This window comes from Crocodylus porosus, unplaced genomic scaffold, assembly GCF_001723895.1.
Source record: "Crocodylus porosus isolate Cpor-Errol unplaced genomic scaffold, CroPor_comp1, whole genome shotgun sequence".
Lineage (NCBI taxonomy): Eukaryota > Metazoa > Chordata > Crocodylia > Crocodylidae > Crocodylus > Crocodylus porosus.
This window is the reverse complement of record NW_017728948.1, coordinates 1,463,149-1,479,602: the sequence shown is the minus strand read 5'-3', so window position 1 is coordinate 1,479,602 and position 16,454 is coordinate 1,463,149. Positions and strand designations below refer to the sequence as shown.

Sequence of the window (16,454 nt, the reverse complement as noted above, 5' to 3'; positions counted from 1 at the left end):
AATTAAAAGTGAAGCTGTATGTTCCTTGACAGACTCTTGCACATATGGAGAGTTTGCATTAAACGTGCCTCTTTCAGTCATGCAGATTTTTGGGTGTTCTTTATTTATTTCCTATTCTCCCCCTCCCTCCTTCTCCTTTCTTTTTTTTTTTTTTTTTAATTTTTCTGAGCTTCAAAAGATAAATTATTATCCTGGCAAGGGGCCTCTTCCTCTAACTCTCTTTAACCCAGTTGACCCAGCGCTAAATCAAACTTGGTGTAAAGAGGCGCAACTGCAGTAGAAACCTCTAAGCTAAATTCATTGGGAGTGGATACTATGGCATGTGTCTTTTGGGGCGTGAAGAGTCGATTCACGTGAGGTTCCCTGGTTTGGGGTTCAGCAGATGTAAGGCAGAGGTTAGGAGGAAAAACGGCTAATAGGAGGACTCAGACTAATCCAGCCCAACTGTTCTCATGCCCTTTTTCAGGGTCTTTCTCTCCTGTGCAACTTCTATAGCTTGCAGCTTATCTCCCCTCCCTGTGACAAGGGTTTTTTGCTGGCGGCGGGAAGGGCATGCTATTATGGAGACTTTTACTCTTCTTGGCTTGTGCAGGAATAAAGTCAGAGGGGTATCCAATGGCCTGGTCCAAAGTGAATGAGAGAGTCCACTGCATTGTAGCCCAGAGGGAAAAGTGCTACCAAAAATAGCATCCCACCATTGATCAGTCAGATTGGGATCCTCCCTTAAGTAGGTCATTCGCACGCGTGCAGGAGAAGCACCTGGCTTTCCATTTGGCCATGTTCAAAATAGATCATCTTCACATTATGGAAACACTCCTGTCTGTCTGCAAAATTACCAAAGAATTAGGAAACTTAAAGGAAAGAGAAGACAGCATTGCAAAGGAGTGATGCTTCAGACCTGCCTCTTAGCTGGAGGTTCATTTCCCAAGGAAACGTTTTGAATGGGTTGGCTTAAGTCCTTCCTCCCTATATGCTCCTATCTCCTTTCTTAGTCCCTCACACTGCAGCACTTTTTTCTCATGGAGGCTTTCCATTGTACTTTGTGCATCCTCCAGTGGAGAGTGGGCTCTTTAAGGAGTTGTAGGTTTCTCCTCTTTTTCTACCCCGTGGAACGGACTTTTTAACACAAGGACATCCAGAGTGCTTGTAGCTCTGGGCAGAATGTATCCTCTGCTTCCAGAGGGCAAGCCTCTGCTCTCAAACAGCAAAATCTGATTTCTTTCACATTAAGCCCCAGGCTCTCCTCAAAGGCCACACCAACCCCCCACCCATGCCCAGTCTGCTCCTCTGCTTTCTGTTCCCTGTACCACTTGCTGGTGTGCTGCCTGCCCTTTCCTGATGTGCTGCATGCCATGCAGGCCACCTGGGCCACTTGTGGCACTTGTACCTGCAGGCTGGCTCCCCCTGATTTTTTTAGAGAGATTCCATGAGGAATTTCTATCAAATAGTTGTTCATTGTGTAACTTTTGGCAGTGAGTTGTATAAACTGTGTAACCTCTGACCGTGAGCTAATCTTCAAAATGACAACACTAGTTGTACCTTACCTTTCTTGAACAAGTTCCATCTGAGGCTCTCCAAGCATATTACAAAGTCACCAAGGCTCATGAAACCTTATGATCTGAATAGTTACCCCCATTTTACAGATGGGAGGATTGAAATGAAGAGAAAATAAGAGGGGTTTAGTGAGTGACACAGACGGACAGAGAGAACCCTGCTTTGTAAATGCCTATTGATTATTTTCTTTTAACCATGCTCAGGTTCTGGCATGGGGTAGCTCATAAATACTGAAAGACCAGATAGATTTTCCATTTTCTTAGAAGGAAACTCATTGTTTTAATGTGTAGAAAGCACAGGGAGGAAACTGGTGGTGTATTTGTGCTGCTACTTTTTTTTTTTTCCGTGTTTTCCAGGTTGTTGGTCTTCTCTTGCCAAACCAGACGCTGGCATCCACTGTTTTTTGGCAGGTAACAATCTTCTGCCGCAGCATTGAGTCTACGGACTACGTAACAAAAAGAAAAGCATCGTTGAATTGCATCTGCGGCATGGCCCCCCAAAATCAAGACCATTTGTCTAAGGCACATTCCTGATTACCCTTCTCCATCAAGAGCGTCCTAGTTAATAAGAAGAGGATATGGCTGGATGTAATTGGAAACTTTGGGGTAGGAGGAAAGTATGCTGCAAATAAAACCCCTGGGGCCTGGCCTGGCCTGCCACTTGTGTCATCATTTACACCTTTGCAAAGGTTGTGTGTCACATGGAACTAAATGTGAAGGGCCGCGTTTTACCTGTGCTTCACCCAGGTGAAAATGATGACACCAGGTGCAATATCCATTGAGGATTAGACCCTGGTTGCTACCACCTCTGCTGTTCTGGGAGATGTTTTGGCAGGTAGATCTGGCTCCAGATTGTATATACTTTGGACAAAACTCATCTACAGGGCTGGGGGGTCCTAAGAGGTCTCTAATACAGTAGGTCTTCAGAGGTCACTCTGGGCCATACATGTAAGGGACTCTAGAGCTGAGTTCCTTGCCAGTCCTGCCTGCTTAGTACAGTACAGGAGACAGGTGGGGCCTTGGCTAATATTTTGCAGTAAGTTTTTCACTTAGTTTTTCTGTGCCTGTGGCAGGGGGAGAGCATTTTAGCCACAGTAAATATCCCAGTTTAGGGGCCACTGATGTTTCTTTCTTATCTTCCTCTGTGACATAGGGCATGTCAGGGTGTGATCCCTTTCTTAGGATCAACTGAGAATATTTTCCCCTAATATTCTCTGCCAGTGCCCTTGTCTCTCTTGTCCTTAACATGTAACGTGCCATAGGTCTTCGGATGGGTGCTTTGTGTCTGCACTGTGAGGTAGGGGCTGACGTAGAGGCTCTTGTAGCTCCTGTTGGACAAATGAATGCCTGCGAAAGCAAGGGCTGGCCTTAATGACCTGGAAGGCCCGTTGCAGTCCCCTGTTCCTTTGAAACAGTGAATACATCCAGTTAGAAGCTGGTTTTGCTTGGTTAAAATTTTTTGTTTATTGAAGTGAGGCATGGCATTAAGTGCCACGGCATCGAGGTCTAGTCTGAATATATGAGCAATACTTGGATTTTGTAGGTTTTAATTTGAGCACAGTAGATTATGACCACATGCTTTCAACAGCTAAAGGCAGGTCTTGTATGGTGTGCGACTTTAATAGCACTACGGCTAGAGACGTGTATATTTGTTTGCAGCTCCTACTGCTGTTATCCCTGAGGACTTGCTGTTTAGTCCAATGCCTGCTGAAGTCAACTGCAAAACAGCCATTGATTTTCAGTGAAGCAGTGGTACTCTTACTTAGAGGAGTAGTCCTTAATCATATTCTTATGTGAGCACATCCCACTGATATCAATCCCCACCTCCTCCCTCTCCTGCCAGTCCCTTTGCAGAGTCAAGGGAAAATCTTGTATTTCTTAGGAACACAAAAGGTTCTTTTCTTAGCCAGGGCTCTGATTGGGAGCACAGGACCTTTTTGAGAATCGCATAAAAGGCCAGTTTTTCTTACTCGCAGCAACATACTGTACAGTAAGTCTCGGGAAAATCAGTGGCAGTCCTCAGTGCAGCTACTCAATGGAAGGAAGGATGGCACAATCTTTATTTGGAACTGAAAAGAGTATTTAAAAAAAAAATCAGCGGTCTGCAGGAGCATGAGAGGCCAATTTATAGAGCCACACCGACTTCATTGGTGATTACATGCACTTGCACAGCAGCAGAGTTTGGCATGTGAAATGTAGGATTCTAGCTGCGTGACAGACTGTCAGATTTTGTGTCTGGTTCCTCAGATGTGACCAGATGCAGAGCTGGCCAACAAGAGAGGGGAAGGGCTGTAGCCCGCAACTCTGACAGCCTGGATCACACTTAGGGAGTTGCAGTTCTCTCAGTGGTTCTCAAACTTGCTGGTCATGATGACCTGCTGGACCCACCGTCAAACCGCATGGCCTCAAGTCACAGCATTAGCATCCGAGGTTCATTTTGGGAGTCCTCACATTGAATTTCAGGTGCCCTCTCTGTTTTATAAAACAAAAAGCATGAGGGATACCAGACTTCCCAAAGAGAGAACTTATTTTTCTCTTCCAGTGGTGTTTTCTCCCTCTGCTCCCCTCATCCCCTGCATTTTTTTTCTTCCTCTGCCCTGCCTCACCATTAGCTTTTTGATTCTCTGTTTTGGCCCCTTTCTGTTCCCCTTTTCTGACTCCTTTCTGTTTCTTTCCCCTTTTCTCTCTTTTCTTTGGTCTTGTTTCCCAGGTTCTGAGCAGCAGCTGAAGAAGAGCAGCCCCATGCACCTGAATTGACAATACTTTAACCACAGCACCTTGAATATGCACGTTGCAGTCCAGGGCATATCAGGCCCCAGACTGAAATAAGCAGTCATCGGAGCAGCAACAATGGGACCCACTGAAGCCTTTTTGAGTCCCACTCTTGCTGAAGGAAAGGGATGCTCACAATGCCTTCCCTTCAGTAGCTATCCCCCAGAAGTAGGGCCTGGGCCTGACTGCCTGACCCTCTGGCAACTGCAAATGGGGGAGCAGCCATCCAGGTGCCCCCTGAAGAGCCCAGAAGGACATTAGTCAGCCTTCTCCAGAGACAGCGGAGCCAGGGAGTGGAGTACAGAGCTATCCCCATTATAAAGGCTGCTTAAGGTAGGAAGAGGATGAGGCAAAACTTGGACCCATTTTATGTATTTGAGCTGACTGGTAGATGTCATAGAGCTTTTGCACTGTGACTGCTCCAGGGCTTTCCCTTGGGTTCTTGAAACTCAGTTCCCACTGTTTGGAGGGTTTCTTACGAGCTCCCACTGCCTCTGGACCTCTCCTACAGTGTCCGATAAGTAGAGACCAGCAAAGATGCATGTGGACACCAGAGCAGAGTCGGTTTCTATTGGCAAAAAGTATCTCATATATTTATATATTTTTAAACAAACAGGATGAATTCTAGTATCCCACGGGTTTCTTGACGTGAAAAGTTTGCTGGTAGTGCTTTCAGATCACCAGTATTGCTTTACCCAATATGGCCTTTCTCTGTCAATGTCTGCTCTCATGTAACTGCTTTTGAAGCCTTTCTTTCCTTTTAGGTCCTGGCCATTAGCTGGACAAGCGCCAGTGGTATCGTACTCTTCAACTGAAGTGTATTACTTGTGGTTCCTGCCATGTGAAAAGAACCCAAGTTCTTTTCATTCACAACTTCTGCTGTGGATAAAGCACCTCAATTCAGGAACATGGCACTACTTTCCTGTGATTGCAGGCAATGAAGATGAGGATGGAAATATCAGTTAGACGAGCCTGAAATAGCAAATAGAGAGCCCTTTGTGATCCCTGAACAAACGTCCCCACAGTTTGAGAGCCACTGAGTTTAATGAATGGTTAAAAAACTGGCTGCTTGTTGTCCTATCCTGCCATTTCCAGAAGGTATTTACTAGAACAGAGCAGGAAGAACAGTCTGAAGTCACTACACAGCATTGATGTTAAATGCATAAAAGGAAAGGGAGTTTTAAAGAAGATTTTGATCTTTCCAGTGCTAGATCACTTTTTATCATAACATTTAAATATTAGTTGGGTCTGTTTTCTTGTGCGTGCAAATTTAATGCTTGTAACAAGGGAAAGTCCAAAGACAGTGTGAACTGCAGAATAGAAGGCATAATGTCAGGAGTGGGCATCGGATAGTTAACAGGGGCAAGGGGACACTGGCCAATGGTCCACAGAGAAATGAGAGATGAGCCTTTTTATTCCATTCAGAGCTCTATCTAGAAGGCATGAGTTTCTATCCCTCAAGAAAAAGATAGCTGTGGACATGTTTCACTACCTGTATGTACAGTGCTTAGCACAGCAGGACTCTGGAGTCTGTTGGACCCTCTTGGGTTTACTGCAAGAACAGCAGTAAATAATAGCACAAAGCCATTATTTTACCCTTGCTTCAATAGGAAGTTGAACTTAAGCTTACTGGGTTTCTTTGGTATTTTAAGTGCAAGAGGAAAGCTCCTGTGAGTAGGCGACTTTGTAAACCTTTAATAAAAGCTTCACTTCAGCATCTAAACTATCTGACAGTGTCCCGCTTAACCTGTACTATAATTAGCATCTGATCTGTTGTCGATTGTAATTGGTTGAAAGACTCCCCTTGACTTGAAAGAACATCAGGTGAGACCCCAAATAGGCACAACACCTTAAAAACACGTCAGTGAGGGAGGAGTGTGTGCACGCATGTGTGGAGGGAGAATAATGCACATGTCTGCAATTAATTTTCCTCTCTTCACCATCACAGATGTATAACTGAATTCTCTGGCTTGGGTAACAAAATATATCCCTGCCCCAGTAGGGGGTATAATTGGATAAGGTAGAATTTCCTGTCTGTGTGTGTATCGTTTGGGTTTTTTGCAGCAGTGGTAGGGATGCTGGTGCATTCATTTTTCCCTTCTGTAAACAGTTGTTTTATTTCTCCCATCTCCTTTTGTTTCCTTTTCAGTGGTTGAACCAGAGCCACAATGCATGTGTCAACTATGCAAACCGAAATGCAACAAAGGTGAGCAGTCTCTGCACATGCAGTTTGCAATGGGTTTGATCTGTTGTAACGATAAAAGCATAAATCTGGAACTTCAGGGTAGGTGCTCACAGGGATTTATAAATTGCCCTTTAATCTCTTATAATGACACTTTAAAGTTGAAGAGTCTATCTGATAAGTAAAACGAGTGTTGTGTTTTCAGTCTAGTCCTTGGTTTTGCCTTGCTTCAGTCTACAGAGCATCCTAAATATTAGCACAGAGAAATTTGAATCAGAGTAGCAGGGAGTTACTGGTCTGAATTCAGGTGATACAGGCAGAAGTCTGCTCTGCTCTGCTCTGAATAGGAGCTCAGTGGGAAAGTTGTTAAAGCAGGTTTTGTAACCTGTAGCCCACAGGGTATTATCAGTAGCTTGGCAAGTTAGCTGCATGGTGACTCAGCCTGATTGTGCAGTCTCCTAGGCTGCCCTCCATTGGAAAAATGTAACATGTAAGGGACCTTGATAAAGTTTGGGTTGGGTACCAGTTGGGTACCTCTGGACTCACCATGCCTCTGGACTCATGACTCCTTTCCCCAGTTGATCTACCTATACAAGGGTGCCAGGTGATGCAAGCAACATGCTAGCCTTATTGCTTCCCGGTGTAGTTTTGGCTGTGGAAGTACGCATCTTAACAACACTAGCCCAGTGACCTGCTAGGCTTGGATGGACTTTTGCGATGTGCATAGCTTCCCTCTTCCAGACCTTGCAGGTCCTAACTTACCTCCTTCAGGGGTTTGATATTATGCCTAACTCAAGTAATGTAACAATCTTCCTCCAGATTTGGAGACCTTGGTTCCAGACCCTGGTTGCCTCTGCTCAGAGATACTTGAATCAGTCTTGTTAACCCAGCCAGCCAACAAGAACCACCTGCTAGGATGAGCCAGTGGTAGTCCATCTGCTCCTTCACACAGGTTTCGAGCATGTGGCAGCAGGGTGACTATCCCTGGGAAGTGCTGAAAGGCTCCTTAGTCTGCCTGTCCCTTTTCCTAGAGGAAGATTTCCTGGACAAAGTTTTCAGACGAAGTGTGTTGGTATCCCATGACCATACAGTTACAAATGCTCTTTTCTGAAGAATGTTTAAAAGTGGGGTGGCTGGGCTTCTTCCAGATGGCAGACCTCTCTTCTCCAGTATTTATCCTAGTCATCAGTTTGTGTGGATGAGTCTTTGAGGTTTTTTTTTTTTTAAGATCTTGTTCTTCTGCAGGGCAGACCAGTGTCCTGTCTCAAACTGCTCTTTGCCATTGGATTGAGCCAGTAGAGAAGTCATTTCTTGCCAGTCAGGCCTAGCTTAGCCTCTAGTAAAGAAAAAATAAATCCCTTAACTTGGACTTTTTGGGGGAAGAAAAGACCACACAATTGCACATATGACCCTTGAGTAGGACTTGGGGGATAAGTACTTTCCTCAGTTTACCGTGCTAGAGAGATCCCTGTCACCTGCTTCATAACTAGCTCCTGGTTCTTCCACACCAAGTTTTTATGGTGTTGCATCAATTTTCACAATGTCATAAGATATGAAGCTGTGTTAGAAGCCATCTGATCTGTGCATGAAATGTTGATGTTGAAAAGAGTTTTCAAGTCAAGATAACCGACAGAGGACTAATAGTTCAGTCAAATGGCTTTGTTGTAATCATGTTAGCATCTCTTCTATTTAACAATACGCTTACAGATAACATTCCCAGGATAAAAAGTGAACAAGTTTCTCGTGTTAGGTGTTTTTCCAAGCCCTTTAACTTATTTCATTAGGTGGCAAATCCTCTTGTTTTTGCCTTCCTACTAGCTAACGGAGCCACATGTGATGTAGCAGGTGTGGCAGAATGAAACTAACTTTTTTGTTTTAATTGAGAAATGTCATATTTATTTAAATAGCCCAAACTCTGTGTTGAAACTGTGTTTTTTCTTTTTTCCAAAGCCTTCTCCGACATCCAAGTTCATCCAGGGCTACTTGGGAGCTGTCATAAGTGCTGTCTCAATAGCCGTGGGTAACGCTTTAAATACATATTTATACATCTTTCTTAAAATAGTAACTTCCCCCAAGTATTAACACTGCAATGTTTTTTGGGAACTGCTGTATTTGAAATGGCAAATGTGTTTCATGTAATAGATTTGATTTAGGATGAATGTGAAGAAAAGTTTCAGCTGTCAGGGCTTTCTGCCCATGTATGACCAAGCTTTGCAACAGCACAGGTCTTCTTCCAATGGATAAAAATAGTTTTTAGTACTTGCTTTGTGAATTACACACTACTTGTATTTCTGCCAAATTAACTCAAGTTTACCTATGCTTGAGTCAGCCCCTGTCAGGTTAACCAGCTTCAAGTAAGACTTGACAATGCCAGAAAATAATATGGGCTTCAAGAAATAATTGTGTTATCTGCTGTGCTAACTCAACCTCTGCTCCACTAACAGACTAGCTGACCCAGGTTAGGAAGCACCATCACATGTCCAAAGGGTTTTGCATATGGACAGAGTTTGAGCTAAGGGTAATGCTTTAGTTATAATTGGCGTTACAGCTGCAATAAGGACAAAACCTTAAGAACACACACCCCTGATATCGGGGTTTAACCACTGGATTTATCATTTTTAGTCTCCCAAGATGCACAAGTTCAAATCCTCAGGTTCTTATCTCAAATCAAGTAAGAACATTTTCAGAAAGAATTCCACTATTTTGCTTTTCATGGTGGACTTTCAAGTAAACCCTAAAACACCCAAGATCTCCCTCCACCCTGCCACTTAAACGCTAGAGATCACATAGCACCTCCTGTAAGGAAAAGTTATTTCCTTGTCCCAGCTGAAACATCTCCCCACTTCTTGCTCTTAAGCAGCTGCCAGCAGGCTTCCACCCTTCCCAGTAAAAATGGCCTTTTTCTAAAGTACCGCATAAAAGTCCTGTGTTCAGACTTTGGTATCAAGCTCACCTGAATAAGGGCATCAGAATGGGATGTAGAGTTGATAAAGGTCTTTGGAGTTGTTGGGACTGGAAGGCAGAATCTACTGTGTTAAACTTCCAAATAACTTCTTTACCATGTATCTCTTCACTAGACAGTTAACCTATGTCTGACCACCTCGGTTAATCTAGGATGCTGTTACTCCGCAAGGTCACCATGTCTGCTTTGGTGCTGCACGATGATGGGTGAAGTGCTAGGACTTCCTCTTGGTGCTTCACTAAGCAGTGATGCCCTCTGAATTATTTTGCACTAGATTATGGGAGAAGTTGTCTGACCTTCCTAGGCTGCACTGTAGAAGTGTTCTTAGCCTGCCAGCTCAGTACACTTCAGTGATTCTGGCTTGGCACTCTGCATTGCTGTTTGTGGCCTATCCCTCTCAGGATAACAGGTTGTTCCTTTGTGCTGGCATTAATGCAACTCGCATCTTGGCAACAGGGGACAGATAGAGAGAACGAGGCATGGTAGAAGGCATTTTGGCAGCAGCTTCGCCACCTTGAGAAACTGGCAGGCTTTGCTGAGGTCACTGGCTGCAGGCAGAAATGGTAAGAGTTGAGACAGCTGATGTGGATTTTAAGAGAGTGAATCTCCCTACCCTGACCCACAGTGCTGAAGCAGGACCACAAGAGTGGAGAGGTGGTGGGACTAAACTTGGGGTAACCAGCACTGGCTTCAGAACTTCTGCAGGCAATCTCCACAGAGCTGTACAAGGAACTTGCTCTGGTCCTGGCGTGCCAGGATGCATGGATGAAGGAAAGCATATGAGGCCAGGAATGGCTAGCTGCCGCCAGCTCAAAGTGGGTTCCAGACTGCTACCAACCAGTGTCTTAACAGTTTGGCATTGGCAAGGTAGTTGCTGGTGTTGTGCGACTCAGTTGTGAGTAAACCACAGCAACAACTTGATGAAGATTGCTAAACCCCACCTCTAAGAGTTGGCTTTGAGCAAATGGGATTTCCAAACTGTGCGGGAGCTCTCAGTGGTTCACATGCCTGCCTGATGTCTGCCCTCATAAGGAGTAAGTGAATTTTTACAGTAGGAGATTCGACTTGCTCATTATGTTGATCTTGGCTCACCACAAAGAGGGAGAGAACATTGGTACTGGGCAGGTAATGTGCTAGGAGAATTTATAATACCTTATTGTTCTCAACGTCTGGCATTGGCTTTTGTGGGGTTACATTTTGGGGGGAAAGGCCAAGGACCTTTCAATAGAGATAGCATAACATTACTTTAGGCAGTTACTTTAGCTTGTTTCAGAGCCTCAGATAGAAGAGGAAAAAATACTTCCAGGCCTCTATTCATCTAAGGTATGGAAATCATTGCCTGGTGGGTGATGACCAAGTTTGTCTGAGGAAGAAGCAGGGAAAGACTGAGAGTTTTCTCCTTCCTCTTACTAAGAGGCATCAAAGGAAGAAAGAGAACAAAGAGGATTTCATGGAATGGGCCATGTTTGTATTTCTCCCTGAAGGCAAGTTGGGGATTATATCTGAGGGAAGAGGGTAAGGATTGGAGGCATAACTATCTTGGGCACTGTGGGAGAGAATAAAGACTTCCTGCATAAGAGTCATGAGAGGATGGTGCAGAACAAGATGAAGAGCAAGGAAGACAAGGGGCCTCATGTGACCCATGGAACAAGCGTTACCAGATCTTGGGAGACACAGAAAGGGGTAGCAACTGCTTTCAGCTTCTGTGAATTGGAAATACTAATACATTACAGGGACCAGAAACATACCCCACAAACTAGAAGGCTGGAATTGTATAATGCTAAGGAGAGGGGCTTTATGCTCACCACACCAGAGGACAGGGCAGTCTGTCCTGAGGGGGAGAGGGAACCCATCTGATGCCCAGACCTGGAGTCTGGTGAGGTGTGCTGCTTGCCTGAAGCTTGAATTCAGGACCTGAAGAAAAGATTGCCGGACCTCCTCCATCCATCCCTCACCTTACCCTTTCATGCTTGTCTTCATGGGAGCCAGTGATACTGCCAGAAATGACCTTGAATGGATCAAAGGAAACCACAGGGTTTGAGGTAGGGAGATAAAGGAGTTTGAGACACAGAGGGTGTTCTCATCCATTTTTCCCATTAAAGGGAAAGGCCCAGGAAGGGACAAATGCATTCTGGAAGTAAGCACCAGCCTTAAAGATGTTGTTAATGGGAGTGCTTTGGATCCTTTGATAACAGCTGACATTCTGGGAAAGCTGTCAAAGGATGGGCTTGATCTAAAAATTGGGAAGATCATCTGTAGGCATCATATGGCCAACCTGTTGAAGAGAGCTTTAAACTAGGTCCCATAGGGGTGGGATGAAAACCCACTGGCACCTTGTCTTCAGTGTCAAGAGCCCAGGACTGAGAGAGAGAGCCTAATTCTTAAGATGAGCTAGTACAGCAAAAAGGTGCAGGAGGAAAATGGGCAAGGCAAACTGCAAAGTATCTTTAATGCATATATGCAAATGCAAGAGGTATGAGGAACAAGCAGAAAAATCTGGAAGTCCTAGTATGTAAAGAAACAATGACTTGTTGCTACAGAAACTTAGTGGGAAAGCCCCTATTATTGGAATAGCATACATTGTTTCAGGATAAGTTTTGCAGAAAAATTAGGTGATATTGCATTGTCACAAATGTGTCGTATTCCTTGAAAAATAACATGCATTGCTTAGAATTAAATGTTTCTTCTAACAATGTCCTGCATCTTAAATTTTAGTTTAAAAAGGGAAAAAGGCAAAAAAAGCTTTTAAAAAATCTTCTTATGCCCCAAAGAGGTTGCATTCTCGTACGTATGTCTTTAATTGCTGTTTTATTTTTTTTACTTAAATTGAGATTCAGAAAATTTGGGTGCATCTTAAATTCAAAGCATATGATATATACTTGATATGATATCTGATATATACTTGCATTCAAAGGCATGTGATCTATGCTTGATTCAGCTGAGGAATCAAGTGGCTGAGAGAGATCTTGGAGTCATAGCTGACTCCAAGATGAACATGAGCTGGCAGCGTAATGAGGCCATCGACAAGGCCAATCACATCTTGTCATGCATTAGCAGATGCCTGACCAACAGATCAAGGGAGGTGATGCTCCCCCTCTATGTGGCATTAGAAAAGCCGCAGCTGGAGTACTGTGTCCAGTTTTGGGTGCTACACTTCAAGAGGGACACAGAGAATCTGGAGAGGGTCCAGAGGAGGGCCACTCACATGATTAGTGGTCTCCATGAAAGACCCTACGCGGGGAGGTTGAGGGATCTGGATCTCTTCAGCCTTCATAAGAGACAGCTGAGGGGCAACCTTGTAGATGCCTACAGGTTTATTAAGGGAGGACAACAGGGAATTGGAGATGTGCTATTTACCAGAGTGAGGAGTAACTAGGAACAGTGGTTACAAACTAGTGGAGAGTAGATTCAGGTTAGACATTAGGAAGACATTTTTTACAGTAAAGGTGGCCAGAATCTGGAATAGGCTTCCAAGAGAGGTGGTGCTATCACCTAACTTGGAGGTCTTCAAGAGGAGGCTTGATAGTCACTTGGCTGGGGTCATCTGACCTCGGTCCTCTTTCCTGCCGGGGCAGAGGGTGGGACGCGATGATCCTTGGTGGTTCCTTCTGACTCTACAATCTATGAATCTATGATTCCAGGTAAAGCAGGTAACAAGGCTATTTAAAACTTATGAGAAAGTACTGTTGTGGAGATTTAAATTCCCTCAGAACTGTTGGAACTTAATATAGCAGAAATGTCTGTTAAGTTCTTAACGTGCACGGACGACAACTTTAAGTTTCAGAAGGTTGAGGCTACAACTAGGAGGTTATCGGACTTGGATGTCGTTCTGACAAATAAGATGCAACAGGCTGTGAACATGAAGGTGACATGAAATTTGAGAAGAAACAAACACACACAGCAAGATAGAATTCATGGTTCTAAGAAAGGAAAAGTATGAGAGTGTCAAAATATGGGTGCTGGACTTCAAAAGAGCAGAGAACCCATTCAGAGAAATAATAGATTAGATCAGATCTCATGAGTAGAGACTGAAAGATGAAGGGGTCCAGGAGGAAAGACAGTTTCTAAAGGGTGTAGTATTGGAGGCTCAGCAAGAAGCTATTCAAACACAATGGCAAGATCAGTACTGCAGAAGACTAATGTGAATATGTACATTGCTTCTTAATTACCTGAAATTCAGAAGAAAAAACATGCAGTCAGTCCAAGGAAGGGGAAGTCACTAAAGGTATATACCAAGGAATAGCAAGAACTTACAAGGCAAAAGCAGGAAAGCAAAGGCAGAAAATGAGATACAAGTGGTAAGGGATGCTAAAGAAAACAAGAAGGGGGTCCTATAAGGATTTCAGAAAAGAAAGGCCAAAGAAATGTGGCCCATACTCAATAGGGAAGGTGAGGTATTATTGGGTGACTCAAGCCAGAGCTGCTTAATGACTATGTTAGCCTCAGTCATTACAAAAATAAATAAATAAATAGCGAAGGAAGTGAGCTGAGGAAGCGCACGTGATGCCAGAAAGCTTGTCCAGTAGTTCTCCCAACTATATGTTGATTTGTTAAAAGATTAAAATCCTTGCTTCTCCTACATTTCTTGGACTGTCCCAGCGACAGCACCTCTCCAGACCTACTAAATAAGTAAGCTGCAACCAGACAACTAACAAAATGAATATGGGCAAAGAAGGAGAAGGGTCGCAGATCAGAATAAGGAAAGCAGAGGTCAGAGAGCTTTTGACAAATTTGAATGATTTCAGTTGGCAGGTCCTGATGAGATTCACCCCAGGGTGCTGGCTGAAGAAATCTCAGAACTGCCGGCAATAATATTGACAGAATCATGGATGACAGACAGCTTATCCAGATTGGTGCCCATCTTTAAAACAGGGAAGAAGGAAGGCCTGGGGAATTATTGACTGGTCAGCCTGACTTCAATACTTGGGAAGTTTTCATGGAACAAATTATAAAACCATCAATTTGTGAGCACCTGGAGGCAGAAGAGGTGATCAGTAACTGCCAGCATGTGTTTGCTGAAAACAAATTATTGCAAACCAGCTAGATCGCCTCCTCTGGGGGGACAGAGATTTGCTGAGTTAGTCTGAAGTGGGGCAGAAGATAGGGCAGGGTGGCACCTCGGAGACTAACTGGCTCAGAGAAGCATGAACTTTTGTGGGTAACAGCCTACTTCATCTGACAAAGTAGGTTGTTGCTTGTAAAGTTCAAGTCTCTCCAAAACAGTTAGTCTCTGAGGTGCCACCCTGCCCTGCCCTCTTTGCTGGGGTAATTCATTTGAATGAGGAGAGGAGTATGATTTACCTGAACTTTGGTTAGGCTTTGATACAGTTCACCTGACACTTGCATAAGTAAAACTGAAGAAGTGGGCTTGACGCATAATTGGCACCATTAGGCAAGAGGCATAATTGGTAGAATCGCAACAGCCAAAGTATAACTGCAAATGGATCCGTGTCAGAGCGGCAGTAGGTTTTAAGTGGGGTTCTGCAGGGTCTGTTCTGGGTTTGGTGCATTTTAACTTTTTTATTGGTGACTCAGATGCAGCAATAAAGAGTTTGCTGATCAAGTCTACAGATGACAAAACTGGGAAGGCTTGCAAGCACTTTGGAGCACAGGATCCGCATTCAAAAGGGTCTTTATAAGTTGGAGTATTGGGCTCTAGGCAGTGCATTTAATTTGGCAGGGCCAGAATCACAGGGCGGGATTGTGGGGGCAGGGCCCGAGGCAGAGATGCAATCTGCTGCCCACCCATCCCTGCAATGGGCAGCGGTTCCACAGGCAGGGGTATGCTGGGTGCAGATCACGGTTCTGTCCTGGGCCCTAGGCCCAAGATCCCGGTCCCAGTCTCGGCACTGCCCACCCATCCTGCTCCCAGATGCCACTCCCTGCCTGCCCACAGCCCCATCCCATCCACCCAGCTGAGCACACCATGCCTGTGTGGAGACCCTGGGATTGCTGGGTGGTGACAGCACGAGACCGGGGCCTGGTACAGAGCTGCAATCTGTTCCCTGCAGAACCGGCACTCATTGCAGGGACATGGAGGGAACAGATCACGGGTCTGCCTCAGGCCGCAGCCCTCATGGCCCCGCAGTCCTGATCCCAGCCCCGTCCCTGCTTGCCCATGGCCCGTCTGGCCGAGCATGAGCCACTTAGGGAGTTTTGGTGAGTTGTTGGGGTGCTGACTGGGAAGGAAGTGCTGACCCAGCCCACAACAGCTCACCAAAACTCCCTGTGACCCTCCAGCCCAAATAATTGCCCACCCCTGCCCTTGTGCAAACCCTGTCTACCTCATGCTGCAGGCACAGCCCAGACTCAGTGGTATACCAGCTCATCCCCAGTGCCCATTCTCAAATCCACCACACAACAGGTGCAGAGTAGCCTCTGCCGTGAGCCTGCCGGGAACTCAGGAGAGTGAGGCATGGCACACTCAAGCCCTGTGGCTCCAAGGCATGCCAGACAAGCTGTTCAGGGCCATCTACATGGGGTTGCTCACTAAAATGAATCCCAGTGGACTAAGTGTGAGTTTAAAGTGGATTAGTTAAACTGCATTAAACTTCTGTGAACAAAGTGAATTAAGATAAGGTACGTTAAGGTCACAGGCAACCAGCTTGATTCGAATTTGAGCATTTTATTTTGCAACAAACCCCAGGCTTTGCAGACTGACAAGTCCGTTGTCCCATGTTAAGTACCTGTGAATTATCTGAATTAACACTTTGGGTTAATTTGAGTTAATTGCCATGTAGGCCTTATGTAAGCTATGATGCAAGTCATACCCTGGACTGATCAGCACCATGTTAGATAGGACTGATTAGTGCTGCATTAAACTGCTTGTCTGATTTTTTTTTTTTTTTTTTTTTTTTTTTTTAGTTTTGAATTTTAAGAGTAACTGGAGTTGATTCATTTCTCCAAGGAAAAGCCTTTTATGCAGGGGTCCTACAGACTACAAGCCCATTGTCCCACTTCAAATTCCTGTGAAGGTTGCAAGATA

The 16,454-nt window shown here is 44.7% G+C and overlaps 1 protein-coding gene across 3 annotated transcripts in view; it reads left to right on the top strand.

The window, feature by feature from the left end:
• SFXN5 (sideroflexin 5) overlaps positions 1 to 16,454 on the top strand; it is a 209,612-nt gene that overhangs the window by 75,776 nt on the left and 117,382 nt on the right. For all 3 annotated transcript variants that reach the window (XM_019552962.1, XM_019552960.1, XM_019552961.1), the window contains exons 7-9: positions 1,911 to 1,964; positions 6,475 to 6,531; positions 8,458 to 8,523. In XM_019552962.1, coding sequence (XP_019408507.1) covers positions 1,911 to 1,964; positions 6,475 to 6,531; positions 8,458 to 8,523 — 177 coding nt within the window. The remainder of the gene's footprint in view (positions 1 to 1,910; positions 1,965 to 6,474; positions 6,532 to 8,457; positions 8,524 to 16,454) is intronic.